Source organism: Ornithorhynchus anatinus, chromosome 2, assembly GCF_004115215.2.
Source record: "Ornithorhynchus anatinus isolate Pmale09 chromosome 2, mOrnAna1.pri.v4, whole genome shotgun sequence".
In the NCBI taxonomy this organism is placed as follows: domain Eukaryota; kingdom Metazoa; phylum Chordata; class Mammalia; order Monotremata; family Ornithorhynchidae; genus Ornithorhynchus; species Ornithorhynchus anatinus.
In genome coordinates this window covers 47469539-47483422 of record NC_041729.1, presented here as the reverse complement: position 1 = coordinate 47483422, position 13884 = coordinate 47469539, and the positions used below count along the sequence as shown (strand labels likewise).

Below are 13884 nucleotides of genomic sequence, written 5' to 3'. Positions count from 1 at the left end.
CTTTAATTCTGAAACCTACCAAGAATAACAAAGTGTTTGAGCTAGGAGGGTGCAGGGAAAGTGACTCCAACTCTGTTGTTTTGTACTCTTCCAAGTGTTTAGGACAGTGCTCTGTACCCAGTAAGCATTCACTAAATAACACTGATTGATTGAGGAGGAAGAAAAAGCCGGCATAAATACCAACCATTATTCACCGGTATTGGGATTCACTTAATCTAATGCAGTTTTGAGTGGATTTGTAAAATACAGAACTGTCCAAAGAGGCCACTGGGAAATCTATTTTTAGCTCTGTAGAATGGTGGTAATCCATTTGCAAAACTCAAATGGCACCATTAATGAGGCTACCCCAGTGGGCGAAGGTGGGCAGACCACTAGTCTCTTCTGTCTCACTGCAGCCAACTCGGATTAACCGTCCCCTCCCTCTCCAAATGGAAGCTTTGCTTATAGGTGAGGAAAACCCTCCCCTGCAGCTTCAAATCAACTGAACTGGCTTCCAGCTGGGTTCTTTCACCCACCCACCCTTGGGATTCTGCAGAGCTAACGACAATGCCAACACGTCCTCTGGCATCTTCAAGCCGAAACCGGGGCTGAGCCTTGAGATAATTGGACTTTCCACAGAAACCCACAGCTAATGTTCTCAAAAATGTTTAAACCGTATGTTCCACAGCTAAAACAAGCCCGGGGTACTTGGCAAACACTTTTCTGAACCTGGCATAATTTCAGGAAGATGGGGGCATTCATCTTTTCTGTTCTCCTATTGTGAGACTATAGCAGAAGATGACTTAGAAAATGGATATCTGACGACCATGACTTTTGGTCTAGATTACAAAGTGACCGCATAATATCGAAGAACACTCATGTACTCATTATGAAAAAGGAAAAAATTTAACTTTAATCAGTAGTCCAAACGCACAATTAGGAGGACTGTCTTAAAAAAACAGACTTATCCTCAGTTATTAAATAGATGACCCCCCAAAAAATTCAAGTAAAATCACAATTGGCAGCAGTTTGCAACAACAAATACTACATTGATCAGTCTTAAAAAGGAAATGTAACAGTTGTATATTTTCACCTGTGGCAAGTAGGAAAATTTAATAAGTTAACACTTAATGACACTTTTAAAAATGTTGATCCTGGACAGAAATAAAAAGCAGTTAGAACTGGGCCAAATAACCAATGTTACTCCAAATGCCCATCATATGATGGACAGGTAAAGCCACAGAATTTCCAGGAAGAGCGTCCAGGTTATGGCAGTCACAAGCTTCGATGCCTGCTTATTTCATAATTTACTCTCACGGTTCTCTTGGAAAAATAAAAATAGATTTTTGGGTAATTCGATTTTGTCTGTAAAAGAGGATGAAGGCCACTGAAGATCCTGAAAGTAAAGTGCATTTGTAAACATGGAATGGCCATGAATGGCCAAAGGCTCTCAGTTGCCGGACCAGGAAATGAGGTGGCCTCTGTTGGTCAGGGAGGACTGATCCTGTAATCCTCCAGTTCTGCAAGAGAAATTTTAGTCCCATAGGACTGGATCATAGCAAATCATTTCTTGAAGATCTAACCAACCTTGGATTCTGGTAAAGGCTAACCTTTGCAGAGGGTTTGGATTAATGTAAAAGGAGCACTAATAAATGCCAAGGAGTCAGTGTTAAAATGTGTTAAAGAATGAAGTTTGTATGCCCTAAAAGGTTTAGCGTTATTGTTTTTCTTGTAGATACAGTGCAATAACACTGGATGTTCATGTTGAGTCGGGGAGAGATTTGTTTATGCACTCCAGGCACCCAGAATGGGATTTTCACTGTTACTGAAAATTCTTGCATAGATGTACCTGCATTAAGAGCCACACAAAATTATCAACATGTTAACACTGATCTTGAAGGAAAAAGCAACTTATTCATGTTGCAACAGCAGCAATTGATTTACAGTTGTTGAGTCTCATGAGGTTCTGGGCAAGAGTAACAATTTGCCCCCAATCCAATCAGGGGCAAGAGGGTTGAACATGAAAAGCACTGTCAAATACCCAAATATTTGACCACAGTCCAGCTGAAGTACAAAATATCATCTTAAAATGAAATCTTCTTTCCATTCAGGGTTTACAAGTTTGTATCACCCTTCCTGTGGGCTTCTAAAGTTCTGAGCATATTGCATTTTCTGCATATATAGCTTAAGTGACCAAGGACAGTCTTCTGTCTTTCCCTTTGGACCCTCACTGTAGGGGCCATGAATTGTAAGTATTCCTGTCAGAACTCTACACTTGGAAACCAAGGAAAAATCAGAGGTCCACCCGGATCAATGCTGAGTTCACTTGAATCCTTCTTGATCTACGCAATCAGACTATGATATGACACCTGGTAAGGAGCACTTCTATGAGAACAGGGGTCATGTATGTGTTGGTATTTACACCTCAAAAACTAAAATCAATTCAGGAAAGTGAATTTCCACCTTTCCTATCACCACCTCAGTGGTGAAAGTAATTAGTCCTTCAATATTCATTGTAACAACAGGCTCTTGACCTTCTCAACATTGATTCCACTAAGCATAATGCTTAAATAATCTTCCTTATCAGTGATCTATAAAACAAGATATCTGAAAATTATGATCAGGAAACGTCACCGGAAGTTTTGTCCAGAAGTGCTAACCTGAGATTATGCGTTAGTGATCGCCAATGAAGAATTTAAAATCACTTTTCAAATAAACTGGATGAATTTCTTTCTTCCCTTCTTGGAATGTCAAAACTCGAGCCTTACAGATTTATCAGAGGGCCAAGACTAAGTCTAGGCACATTTTTATGGTTTACAAAATCCTGAAAATAGGGACTGATTCTACAAACCCTGGCCATATCCTGAATTGCAGGGGCATCAGGAAATCTGGAGCAGATGCAGAAGGCACACATGAGTCCTCAGAACTGTATTTACAAAGATATTGGGGGTCAGATGGCCCTTACAATGGGGAACAGGGGCTTGCATAAGATTTTGGCCAGTTCCCTAGCAGCAGCAGGTGGTACCTTGTGTAAAATCAACGGATTCCCACCTCTTTCTGGGCCTCCGTTAACTTCCGGATTAGAAAGAGTTTGTCACGGCTTTCCTGGAAAAAAAAATTCAAGAGAAGAGAGATGTGGATTATGATGCACGTAGGATGGATATTCACTTATTTTCCATATAATTAGCTGGACAAGAGACCAGGGACAGACTTGGGCTTGGATGCCAACTCTGACTGTGTGATCCTGTTGAGTCACTTCACCTCTATCCCGGGTGAGGGGGGGAGAAACCCAGGTTGCCAACGATGGGGGTGAGGAGGAAAAGGAGGAGCATGATGAAGGGGATTTCCCCATGGAGGATAAAGAACCCAGCCAACACTTGTTGATCAAAAGTAACAGCCTGAGCTCCTCCCTTCTTAGAAATATTTCTCACATTCAAAGGCCAAGTCTCAGCAGTTGGAATTCCCTAGAAGATCCAGAACTTCTCCAGAGAACTAGTGAAGTCCTAATTTGTTTTCTGAATAGTATTTGACATTTTCCCTTAGAAGCAGCAAGATGGCTAGGCCCCTAAGACTATATTGAGGCCCCTTTCCCATCAAAAAATCAATCATTGATATTTATTGAGCACTTACTATGTGCAGAATACTGTACTCACTGTTTGGGAGGGTAATCAATCGATCGTATTTATTGAGAATTTACTGTTGGGCAGAGCGCTGGACTAAGCACTTGGGAAGGGTAATCAATCGATCAGTCATGTTTACTGAAAGCTTACTGTTCTGCAGAGCACTGTAATAATGGTGGTATTTGTTAAGCGCTTACTATGTGCAAAGCACTGTTCTAAGCACTGGAGGGGATTCAAGGTGATCAGGTTGTCCCACGTGGGGCTCACAGTCTTCATCCCCATTTTACAGATGAGGTAACTGAGGCCCAGAGAAGTGAAGTGACTTGCCCAAAGTCACACAGCTGACAAGCGGCGGAGCCGGGATTAGAACCCATGACCTCTGCCTCCCAAGCCCATGCTCTTTCCACTGAACCACATTGCTTCTCCCACCGTACTGAGCACTTTGGAGAGTATAATAAAATAGAACCGGTAGACAAGTTCCCTGCCCACAACACGTTTACATTCTCCAGGGTAAGACAGACATTAAAATAAATTAGGGATATATTCATAAGTGCTGCGGGGCTGAGTTTGGGGTGAATATCAAGTGCTTAAAGGGTAGAAATCCAATTGCAAGGGTGACGCAGCAGGAAGAGGGAGAAGGAGAAATGAAGACTTAGTTGGGGAAGACCTCTAGACTGTAAACTTGTTGTGGGCAGGGAATGCTTCTGTTTATTGTTGTATTGTACTCTCGTGCTCTGCACACAGTAAGCGCTCAATAAATGACTGAATTAATGAATGATCCTCTTGGAAGAGATGTGGTTTTAATAAGGCTTTAGAGGTGGGGAGAATGGTGGTCTGTCCTGAGAGGGAGAAAGTCTTCGCTCCAAAAAACAGAGGCTGATCTTACCAGAGCCAACTGCTCCCTGAGCTGCTCCACAACTCGCCTGTGAGCTCCAGCCAGTGCAACAAAGTAGAACATGATGAGGCTGCAGGCAGAGGGCAAGACAGGGACAAGTTATCCAAGCAGAACCAACACACAAAGAATCCGCATCGGCTCTCCATCACCTTGCCCCTTCCTACCTCTCCTCCCTTCTCTCTTTCTACCGCCCACCCCGCACGCTCCGCTCCTCCGCCGCCCTCCTCCTCACCGTCCCTCGGTCTCGCCCATCCCGCCGTCGACCCCTGGGCCACGTCCTCCCGCGGTCCTGGAAAGCCCTCCCTCTTCACCTCAGACAATCTAATTCTCTTCCCCTCTTCAAATCCCTACTTAAAACTCACCTCCTCCAAGAGGCCTTCCCAGACTGAGCTCCCCCCTTTTTCCCTCTGCTCCCTCTACCCCCCTTCACCTCTCCGCAGCTAAACCCTCTTCTCCCCCCTTTCCCTCTCCTCCTCCCCCTCTCCCGTCCCACCCCCTCGGCACCGTAATCATCCGCTCGACTGTATATATCTTTACCACCCTATTTATTTTGTTTATTTTGTTTAATGAGATGTACATCACCCTGATTCTATTTAGTTGTCTTTTTTTTTTTTGAGATATTCTTCCCCTTGACTCTATTTATTACCATTGTTCTTGTCTGTCTGTCTCCCCCGATCAGACTGTAAGCCCGTCAAATCGCAGGGACTGTCTCTATCCGTTGCCGACTTGTTCATTCCAAGTGCTTAGTACAGTGCTCTGCACATAGTAAGTGCTCAATAAATACTATTGAATGAATGAATGAATAGTAGTTTTAGACTGCCTCAGTGGAATTTTTTTTATTTCACACCATTTTAAATATTCTATATGTTGTCTTCCCTCTCCTTGAGGGCAGGGATTGGGCCTTATTCAGCTTTTCGTAATGTCTCCCTCAGTCAGTCAATCAATCATTGCTGCTTATTGAAGGATTACTGTGTGCTGAACACTGTACTAAATGCTTGGGAGGCTACAGTGAACACCTAGAATGCTGCTGAGTGTGTAAAATAAATTCGTTTATCTTAAAGGAAATAGAAGTCACTTAGGCTCTGAAAGTCAAGGGTAAAAGCAAAAGCAAATTGGGGAAAAACTGCACTCTGGGAAAGCACTGAATATGTCCTCTTTGTGAGACAAAAGCCTTCACCACATTTCACACTTAATAATAATAATAATGATGATGATGGCATTTGTTAAGTGCTTACTATGTGCAAAGCACTGTTCTAATCGCTGGGGAAGATACAAGGTGATCGGGTTGTCCCACGTGGGGCTCACAGTCTTAATCCCCATTTTCCAGATGAGGTCACTGGGGCAGAGAGAAGTGACTTGCCCAAAGTCACACAGATGACAAGCGGGTGAGCTGGGATTTGAACTCAGGACCGCTGACTCCCAAGCCTGGGCTCTTTCCACTGAGCCACGCTGCTTCTTTTTTCCTATGGTATTTATTAATCACTTACTATGTACCAAGCACTGGTCTAAGCATTGGAGTAGATACAAGCTAATCAGGTTGCACACAGTCCACGTCCCACATGGGGCTCCCAGTCTTAATTCCCATTTTACAGATGAATTAACTGAGGCATGGAGAAATTAAGTGATTTGCCCAAGGTCTGCAGCGTGCCACACTGCTGACAAGTGGCAGAGCCGGGATTAGAACTTCTGATTCCTAGGCCGGTGCTCTACCCACTAGGCCACGCTGCTTCTCTTCTCATCCCCTGGTGTCAAATAAATCACACTGTGAGCTTGCCCAAGGGAAAGAGTTTGAGGGGATCCAACCCGCCCCCCATTCAAGGGCATGTCTAATCCTCATACCCGACTCATCCCTGATGGGTGGAGATAGCAGATTCACTCACCAGAGGACCATGAAGAAAGGCAGGGCGAAGGCTTCTGAAGTGATACCGTAAACCACCTTCTGCAGGGCATTTGGGAAGGTGTGGACTGTCTGTGGGATAATGTCCCACGAGCTGTTATAATGAATAAAAGGTCCGCAGGCTTTGGAGGATGGAATACTGTTAAGACAGACAGTGAGGTTTGGGTCAATAAACTCCAGTAAAGTTCCTGACTCTCAGTCCTTTTCTGAAATCACCTTGAATCTGGAACACTCATTACTGGCACTTGGGGGAATTGCACCTTTTTATATTAGATACCACCAAATGATGGGGGCGGGAAGCGGCAGGGTTGGCAGGCACATCAAAAGATTCATTCGGTCGAATTTATGGAGGAATTACTAGCGGTTCTTGGGAGAGGCCCAGTCACTCCAAGGCATGGCTGTGGTGGGGAAACCCACTGCTGTGATAGAACGGCCACGCACGGCCCTGCCTCTGCGGCCCACGTTCCAGCCCCAAGTGCTTCTTTTTTCTTTTTTTGAATCAATTAGTGGTATCTATTGAGCACTAACTGTGTACAGAGCACTGAATAAAGCACACAGCATGACAGAGTCGGTAGACCCGTTCCCTGCCGGCAGCGAGCTTTTAAATGGCGTTAATTTATTAAGCACTTACTAGGCGTGATGTTAAGCAGTGGGGTAGTTGCAGGATAATCGGGCCAGAGGCCTGTGCTCACCGTCTAAGATGGAGGGAGAGCAGGTATCTTACTCCTATCTTAAAGGTGAGGAAACTGCAGCACAGAGAGGGTAAGTGACTTGTCCAGTGTCACACAGCAAGTCAAGGGCAGAGCTCTGATTTGAACCTGGGTCTCCTAAATACCAGTCTTGTGTTCTTTCCGGTACGGCATGCTGCCTGCCTTGTTTGTGGAACATTACTAAGATAGTCTTTCCCAGAAATACCTGAGGCAAAGAGCACCAGTCCGTCCTGCAAAACACACATCGCCTCCCGAAAGCACCTCAGAACCAACATGGCCTAGTGGAAAGAGCATGGGATCGGGAGCCAGCAGACACGATTTCTATATCCTGCTCTGCCACTTGCCTACTATATAATCTTGGGCAAGTCACTTAAAGTCTCTTTGCCTCGGTTTCCTCATCTTTAAAATGGAGATATCTCTAGACTGTACGCTCAGTTGTGGGCAGGGAACGTGCGTACTCTCCCAAGCACTTGGGACAGTGCTCTGCCCACAGCAAGTGCTCAATAAATTCCATTGACTGATTGATCTGTTCTCCCTCTCCCTTAGACTGTGTGCCCCACGTGGGACAGAGACCGTGTCTGCCCCAGCACTTAGCATTAGGATTGACACATAGTACGTGCTTAACAAATACCATGATTATTGTTAGAAATTTAATATGGGGAAGCTGAGGTTCAAAGAAGTGATTTCCCCAAAGTCACACTGCTGGGAAAACTGTGAATAGACCTTGCATCTCCTGACTCCTAGGCCCTTGATCTTTCTGCTAGGCTTTGCTGCCTCCGTACTATTCATTCATTCAATCATATTTATTGAGCGCTTATTGTGTGCAGAGCACTGTACTAAGAGCTTGGAAAGTACAATCGGAAAGTACAAGTACTAGGTTAAGCTATACAAATATCAGGAATTTCTAACCAGTTAAAAATCCACCCTGTTCCTCCTGACAAGATGAGGTAGAATGAGATATCTGTTCCCTCTCCCGCTTAGATTATGAGTCCTGTGTACCCCAGCATTTAGTTCAGTATTTTGGTCCATAGGGAAGTTGTTAATAAATACTACAGTTGTATTATTATTGGGCCTGGGTTTGATATTCAACCAACATCCTTACTGGATGAACAAAGAAGATGCCTTATCTTGCAAAAGTAAGATATATGCTCTTTTACATGCATATTCTTCCTTTTTTTTTTTGGTTCCAGCAGTGGCGGGAACTCCCCTTTCAGATTTTAAAAAAGAAATGTGCCCAGAATTAAAATGTAATGGCAGACTACATCATATTTACTGTGCAATGCTGAGTTCAAGAGGAATGAAGGTCAAAAGAAGCCCAATCAATAACACCAGCAAGAAGAAAAAGTTCGAATTTGATGCTCTGAAAGGCCTCGTGGAAGGTCTACAGGTGTGGATCAGGCTTATCTGGCGAGGGGAAAAAAGGAAAAATGATTAGCATTGCATTAGAATTTTCAACCACACTCTTCCCTTGCAAAAAAAAGAAGACTCTCTCTAGAGGAAGTCACGGGATAAACCACAAAATACCATCCACCTTCTCAGATAAAGGACAGAAATTAGGGTTTCAAGAACACCTCCCTGGGAATCAGAGGACCTGGGTTCTAATCACGGCTCTGCCACTTGTCTGTGTGTGACCTTGGCAAGACACTTAACTTCTCTGGGCCTCAGTACTTCATCCATAAAATGGGGATTAAGACTGTGAACAGTCTATGTGGGACAGGGACTGTGTCCAACCTGATTATTAGTACAGTACCTGGCACATATTTAGTGCTTAACAAATTTCATTTTTAAAAAAAGAGGATGGGCTTGGAGATGTCACAGGTAAAAACAGAGCAGTTACAAAGGTTGAGATGCCTTAACCTACCAATCTCATTTCTCAGGCCCTGAAAGACCCAAACCAACACTAAACACATAATAATAATAATAATAATGTTGGTATTTGTTAAGCACTTACTATGTGCCAAGCACTGTTGTAAGCGCTGGGGTAGACACAGGGGAATCAGGATGTCCCACGTGGGGCTCACAGTCTTAATTCCCATTTTACAGATGAGGTAACTGAGGCACAGAGAAGTTAAGTGACTTGCCCACAGTCACACAGCTGGCAAGTGGCAGAGCTGGGATGTGAACTCATGAACTCTGACTCCAAAGCTTGTGCTCTTTCCACTGAGCCACGCTGCTTTTCTATATCCTGGGGTTGTTTCAATCCAAATTCCTTTCATCCTAGGTTAAAAAAGAATGATTTGGGAATTTTCCTTCACCCTCCTGCTCAAAGTGGCGTTAGTCTCCTCTTTTGTTCAAAACTTGAAATAGCTGACTGAGGGCACAGAAAGGGAGACATAAGAAAGCCCAGAATTCTAGTATTCCCCTTCCATTCCTCCCCACCATGCCCCTCCACCTCCTACCTTTCCCACCCTTTCCCGCCTCATCTATTACCTTTTTTACATAAAAAATTATAATATATTTCAGGGTTGCTATGGCAGGAAGAAGGGGTGAATAAAAGGTCCCGATCCAGCAGACTGTCTGTCCATACACAATTCCAAGGACATTATCAGGAATGCCAAACTCCTGATTACCCCAAAACTTAATCAGCTTGTAAGAAGAGAAGTAGGTCACCAACAGCCTGAAAGAAAGAAGGAAAATGACACTTTGGCCATCCACACTTAATTCCGTTAAAGAAAGAGGAATATCCTGGGGAACAAACTGATGTCTTCTCATGGAGCAACCCCAAGGGAATGTTATATTAAAGCTATGGAGGCCCCACAGCCATATTCTTCAGACTGGCCTCTGACCATGATGGGTACAGATACAAAAGGGAACCAAAGCTGCGTTCTCAAAACTCAAATGGGCACCCCGGAGGTACCTTGCCGAATAGGCAGACTGAAGAAGAAAAATGTAAATTCTCAGAGTCCGGTTTTGCTGCTTGATGCCAAATCCAGGTAACGAGGACAAGGAGAAGGGAGGCCAGCTCACTCAACTATCTCTCTGGCTGCTCCCAGTTATTGAGTCTGGATTTGGCATTTTTGAATAGTTCAACTTTCCCTTCTGCCCATCTGTCTATTACAGACTTCATCAGAAATGCATCGAGGCACAACAAATTCAAATCCTTTTCAGAAGCACAGATACTTGTTGGGAAAAGCAGGTCACCGTGACTCCAGTTTTAGATCAAAGAGGAGACATTTCAGTTTTCTGTTGTCTTGAGAATCTACCTAGCGTTGAGTTGATACCAGAAGATTATCCAGATAATTAAGGTCCTTAAAACTCACTTTGATCTGAATTACCCAGAGTTCAAATTCTGGCTTTTGTTGCCAAGAGTCAGCCTCTCTGTGAGTGCAGTGGCTCTGGGTGTCAGAATACACTCCCCATACTTACTTTCTAGGAAAATCAACAAACACAGTCACCGCCATGATCATGATCAGATCGAAGATCATCAGTTTGTACATTTCCTGCCCAACTTGAGATTCCCAACACTGAAACCAAACAAAGTGAGAGGAATGAACCGTGTCTAAGAGGAATTATTCTTGTTACTTCACTAGACTCTGCAGGGAGCCAGAGTTGGCCGGATGCTAGGCTATGAAGATGGGCTATCCTCCTGGAGTAGTAGGAGATGAGGCCACCTGAGAATTCTTCGGGAAAACGAAGAGATTTGGTGAATTCAGTCAGTCAACGAATCCTGTTAGTTCTTCCTTCATATCATCTCTAAAATCCACCCCTTCCTCTCCAAACTGCTAACCACTCTAGTCCAAGCACTTGTCATAGCCCATCTGAACTTGGGTATCAGCCTCTTTTTTGACCTCCTTGCCTCTAGCCTCTCCCCTCTCTAGTCCATACCTCAGTCTGCTCTATGGATCATTTTCCTAAAATATCATTCTGCACCCATCTCCCTGACTCCTCTAAAACTCCAATGGCTGCCCATCCATCTCTGCGACAAATAGAACCTCCTCCTTGAGGGCAGGGATCATGTCTACCAACTGCATATACTCTCCCAATCGCATAGTACAGTTCTATGCACACAGTAAGCACTCAATAAATACCCCTGATTGACTGAGTTGGGCCCAATCCTGCCCTCCTTCTTGACTTTCTTCTGAAGACTGACTTAACTGGTGGACCCAGTTTATAGTTGTGATTGTACATGGAAGGACAAATATGACACCTAGTTGTTGACTTAGCCTTTGGTTCCATTTTCATGAGATAAAATCAACCCAAAAAGCCATGCTGGTAAATGCCAACATATCTTGGCAAAAACAGAGATGGTTCCTTGAAGAAACAGATAGTGGCTGATGCCAATCACCTCGCCAGCCCTGTGTTTCAGGGCACAGAAGCTTGTGTTCTTAGAAAATCCGCTGAGGGGAAATGTAAGATGAACCTTGATCCCTCGGTGCCTGGGACAGCTAAGTTGTCTGCGGAAAAATCTCAACTGAGTGGCTGAATTAGGCGAGCAGCTCTCAGACTTTTTCATCCCACAACCCCTGCTACCACTCAACCCAAAAACCACATGGTCATACAGTATGTCTCCCTATAGGTCTAGCAGTAGGTCTGAAAAAATGGAGAGGCAGAAAGTGCAGGAGGAGGACGCAGAAAGTGGAAGAAGCCAACGCACCCTCCTGTAGCAATCACCTCCAATTGGACAATCAGAGCTGTGTAGCTCAGAGCCCCTGTCTAGACTCTGGTCAGACTCTGGGTCCAAGGTCAATTGCAGTGTATGCTGAGTCAGGGCAGGCTAACCTGGGTCAGGGTTGGGTTTGCTGGGCTTAAACTCTTCCCCCTCCAACGAGCAGGATTTTAGGGCCCCGAGGATTCAGGGGGAATGTGGCATGGCAGATGTGTTATTGTCACTGATGCAGGGTGAGTCCAGGCACACACTGTCAGTTTCAGCAGGGAGCCCTGGATTCCCTTCCGGTCCATTTGGGAGTTGGGCCAGACCCAACCAGGACTGATTCCTGAGTTCAGTTCAGGACAAGATGAAGATTTTTGACTCATTTCAGGGCTCCGGTGAAAATCCATCTTTCCAAATTCACTTACTGCCTTAAGGGCACCGACCAATCTGTGTAATTTAGGGCCTGGGAAGATTCAATATGGCACCCACGGAATTACCAAACAAATGGCTCTGGATCAACTTTGGCCCCTTCCTCCTTAATGTCTCCAGTTGATAGCTCATCCCCACAACTGCCACTGCAGCACTTCTCCACCACCGAACCACCTCAACCCTCACAACCTCCCATAACACGTATTTGTGTCTCTTACCCTTTTACTTAAGCACTGACTCAAATACATATCCCCTTCCCCTTCTCTCTCCTGTCTGCAAATTACTTTCTTGCCTGTCTTCCCTGACTAGATTGTAAGTTCCTCAAGGGTAGGGCTCACGTTTGCTTAATCTACTGAACTGTCCCAAGAACCTAGTACCGTTCTCTGTAGAGAATTAGTGTTCAATTAATACTGTTGATTGAGTGACTGGTCATAGAGGACCCGAGCAATTAGAGTGATCAATCAACTTACTGGGTAGAGCTTGTAGTTGTAGCCACAGGTCTTACACTTGTCAGTTTTGCAGGAGGTGATTCGGGTCCACAAGGAGAAGAAGAGCACGTAAACGCTGGCCAGTCTCACAAAGACGCACCTGGCGGAGAGGAGATGAGTGGGGCTCTGTCCTAAGGTTTCGCCAGAAACCCGACAGAGCTGTGAGGAGAACTGGAGCCCACTTGCTTTTCCTGACGTCCCAGTTCTTTGTTATGGAAACACAACGGGCGGGCCCCTTGACATCCCAATACAACCACATGGCAAAAGGCCATTAAAGCAGCTGCAAACCTTCCTGGGAAAGATGCAAAACTTACTGGGAATCATAGGGTTTTCTCCCCACCTTGCAGACCCCTCCCAGGAAGCCAGGAATTGCAACTTAGAGAAGCAGCTTGGTTTAGTGGGTAGAACATGGGCTTGGGAGTCAGAAGGACCTCGGTTCTAATCTCAGCTCTGCCACTTGTCCGGTGAGTGGCCTTGGGCAAGTCACTTCACTTCTTTGTGCCTCAGTTACCTCATCTGTAAAACGGGGATGAAAACTGCAAGCTTCATGTGAGACATGGACTGTCTCCAACCTGATCAGCTTGTATCTACCCCAGTACTTAGGTCAGTGTCTGGCATATAGTACAGTGTTCTGCACACCGTAACAATAATAATAATAATGTGATGGCATTTGTAAGCGCTCAATAAATACGATTGAAAGAATGAATGAAATGCCATAAATTAATTAACTGAGCAGATAGGGGCCAGTTCTCTAGTAAACTGCAGTTTTAAAAAGTAAATGATTTCTGCACCCTCTGCAATGAGCAGACAACCCTGGAGGGAAGGAGAAGACATGGAGAGCCGAGGTAATAATAATAAAAATGTTGATATTTGTTAAGCGCTTACTATGTTCAGAGCACTGTTCTAAGCTCTAGGTAGATACAGGGTAATCAGGTTGTTCCACGAGAGGCTCACAATCTTAAGTGGTCTGAAGGGAGGAGAATTAGCAATTTGTTTCAAAAGATCAGCAAATCTGGTGACTCTGCAGAGATGCTTTTATTTCAGGGGACAGCAGGAGGGATGAGGAGGAGAGGAAGATTCTTTAGACTGTAAACTCGCTGTGGGCATGGAATGTGTCGGCTTATTGTTGTAGTGTACTCTCCCAAGCATTTAGCACAGTGCTCTGCACGCAGTAAACGCTCAATAAATACGACTGACTGACTGAAAGTGAAACTAATATGGCGTGCACACTGCATCGGAGGGAGCGGTGGGAAATCTATGCAGGCCTGGTGGCCA

The 13884-nt window shown here is 44.7% G+C and overlaps 1 protein-coding gene across 1 annotated transcript in view; it reads right to left on the bottom strand.

The window, feature by feature from the left end:
• Positions 1-869: 869 nt before the first annotated feature.
• Positions 870-13884, bottom strand: part of TMC7 (transmembrane channel like 7) — a 39440-nt gene continuing 26425 nt past the window's right edge. The window contains exons 10-16 of the mRNA XM_039911106.1: positions 12592-12709; positions 10468-10565; positions 9532-9718; positions 8375-8505; positions 6375-6530; positions 4486-4564; positions 870-3084 (exon numbers count right to left, since the gene is read on the bottom strand). Coding sequence (XP_039767040.1) covers positions 3016-3084; positions 4486-4564; positions 6375-6530; positions 8375-8505; positions 9532-9718; positions 10468-10565; positions 12592-12709 — 838 coding nt within the window. The 3' untranslated portion in view covers positions 870-3015. The remainder of the gene's footprint in view (positions 3085-4485; positions 4565-6374; positions 6531-8374; positions 8506-9531; positions 9719-10467; positions 10566-12591; positions 12710-13884) is intronic.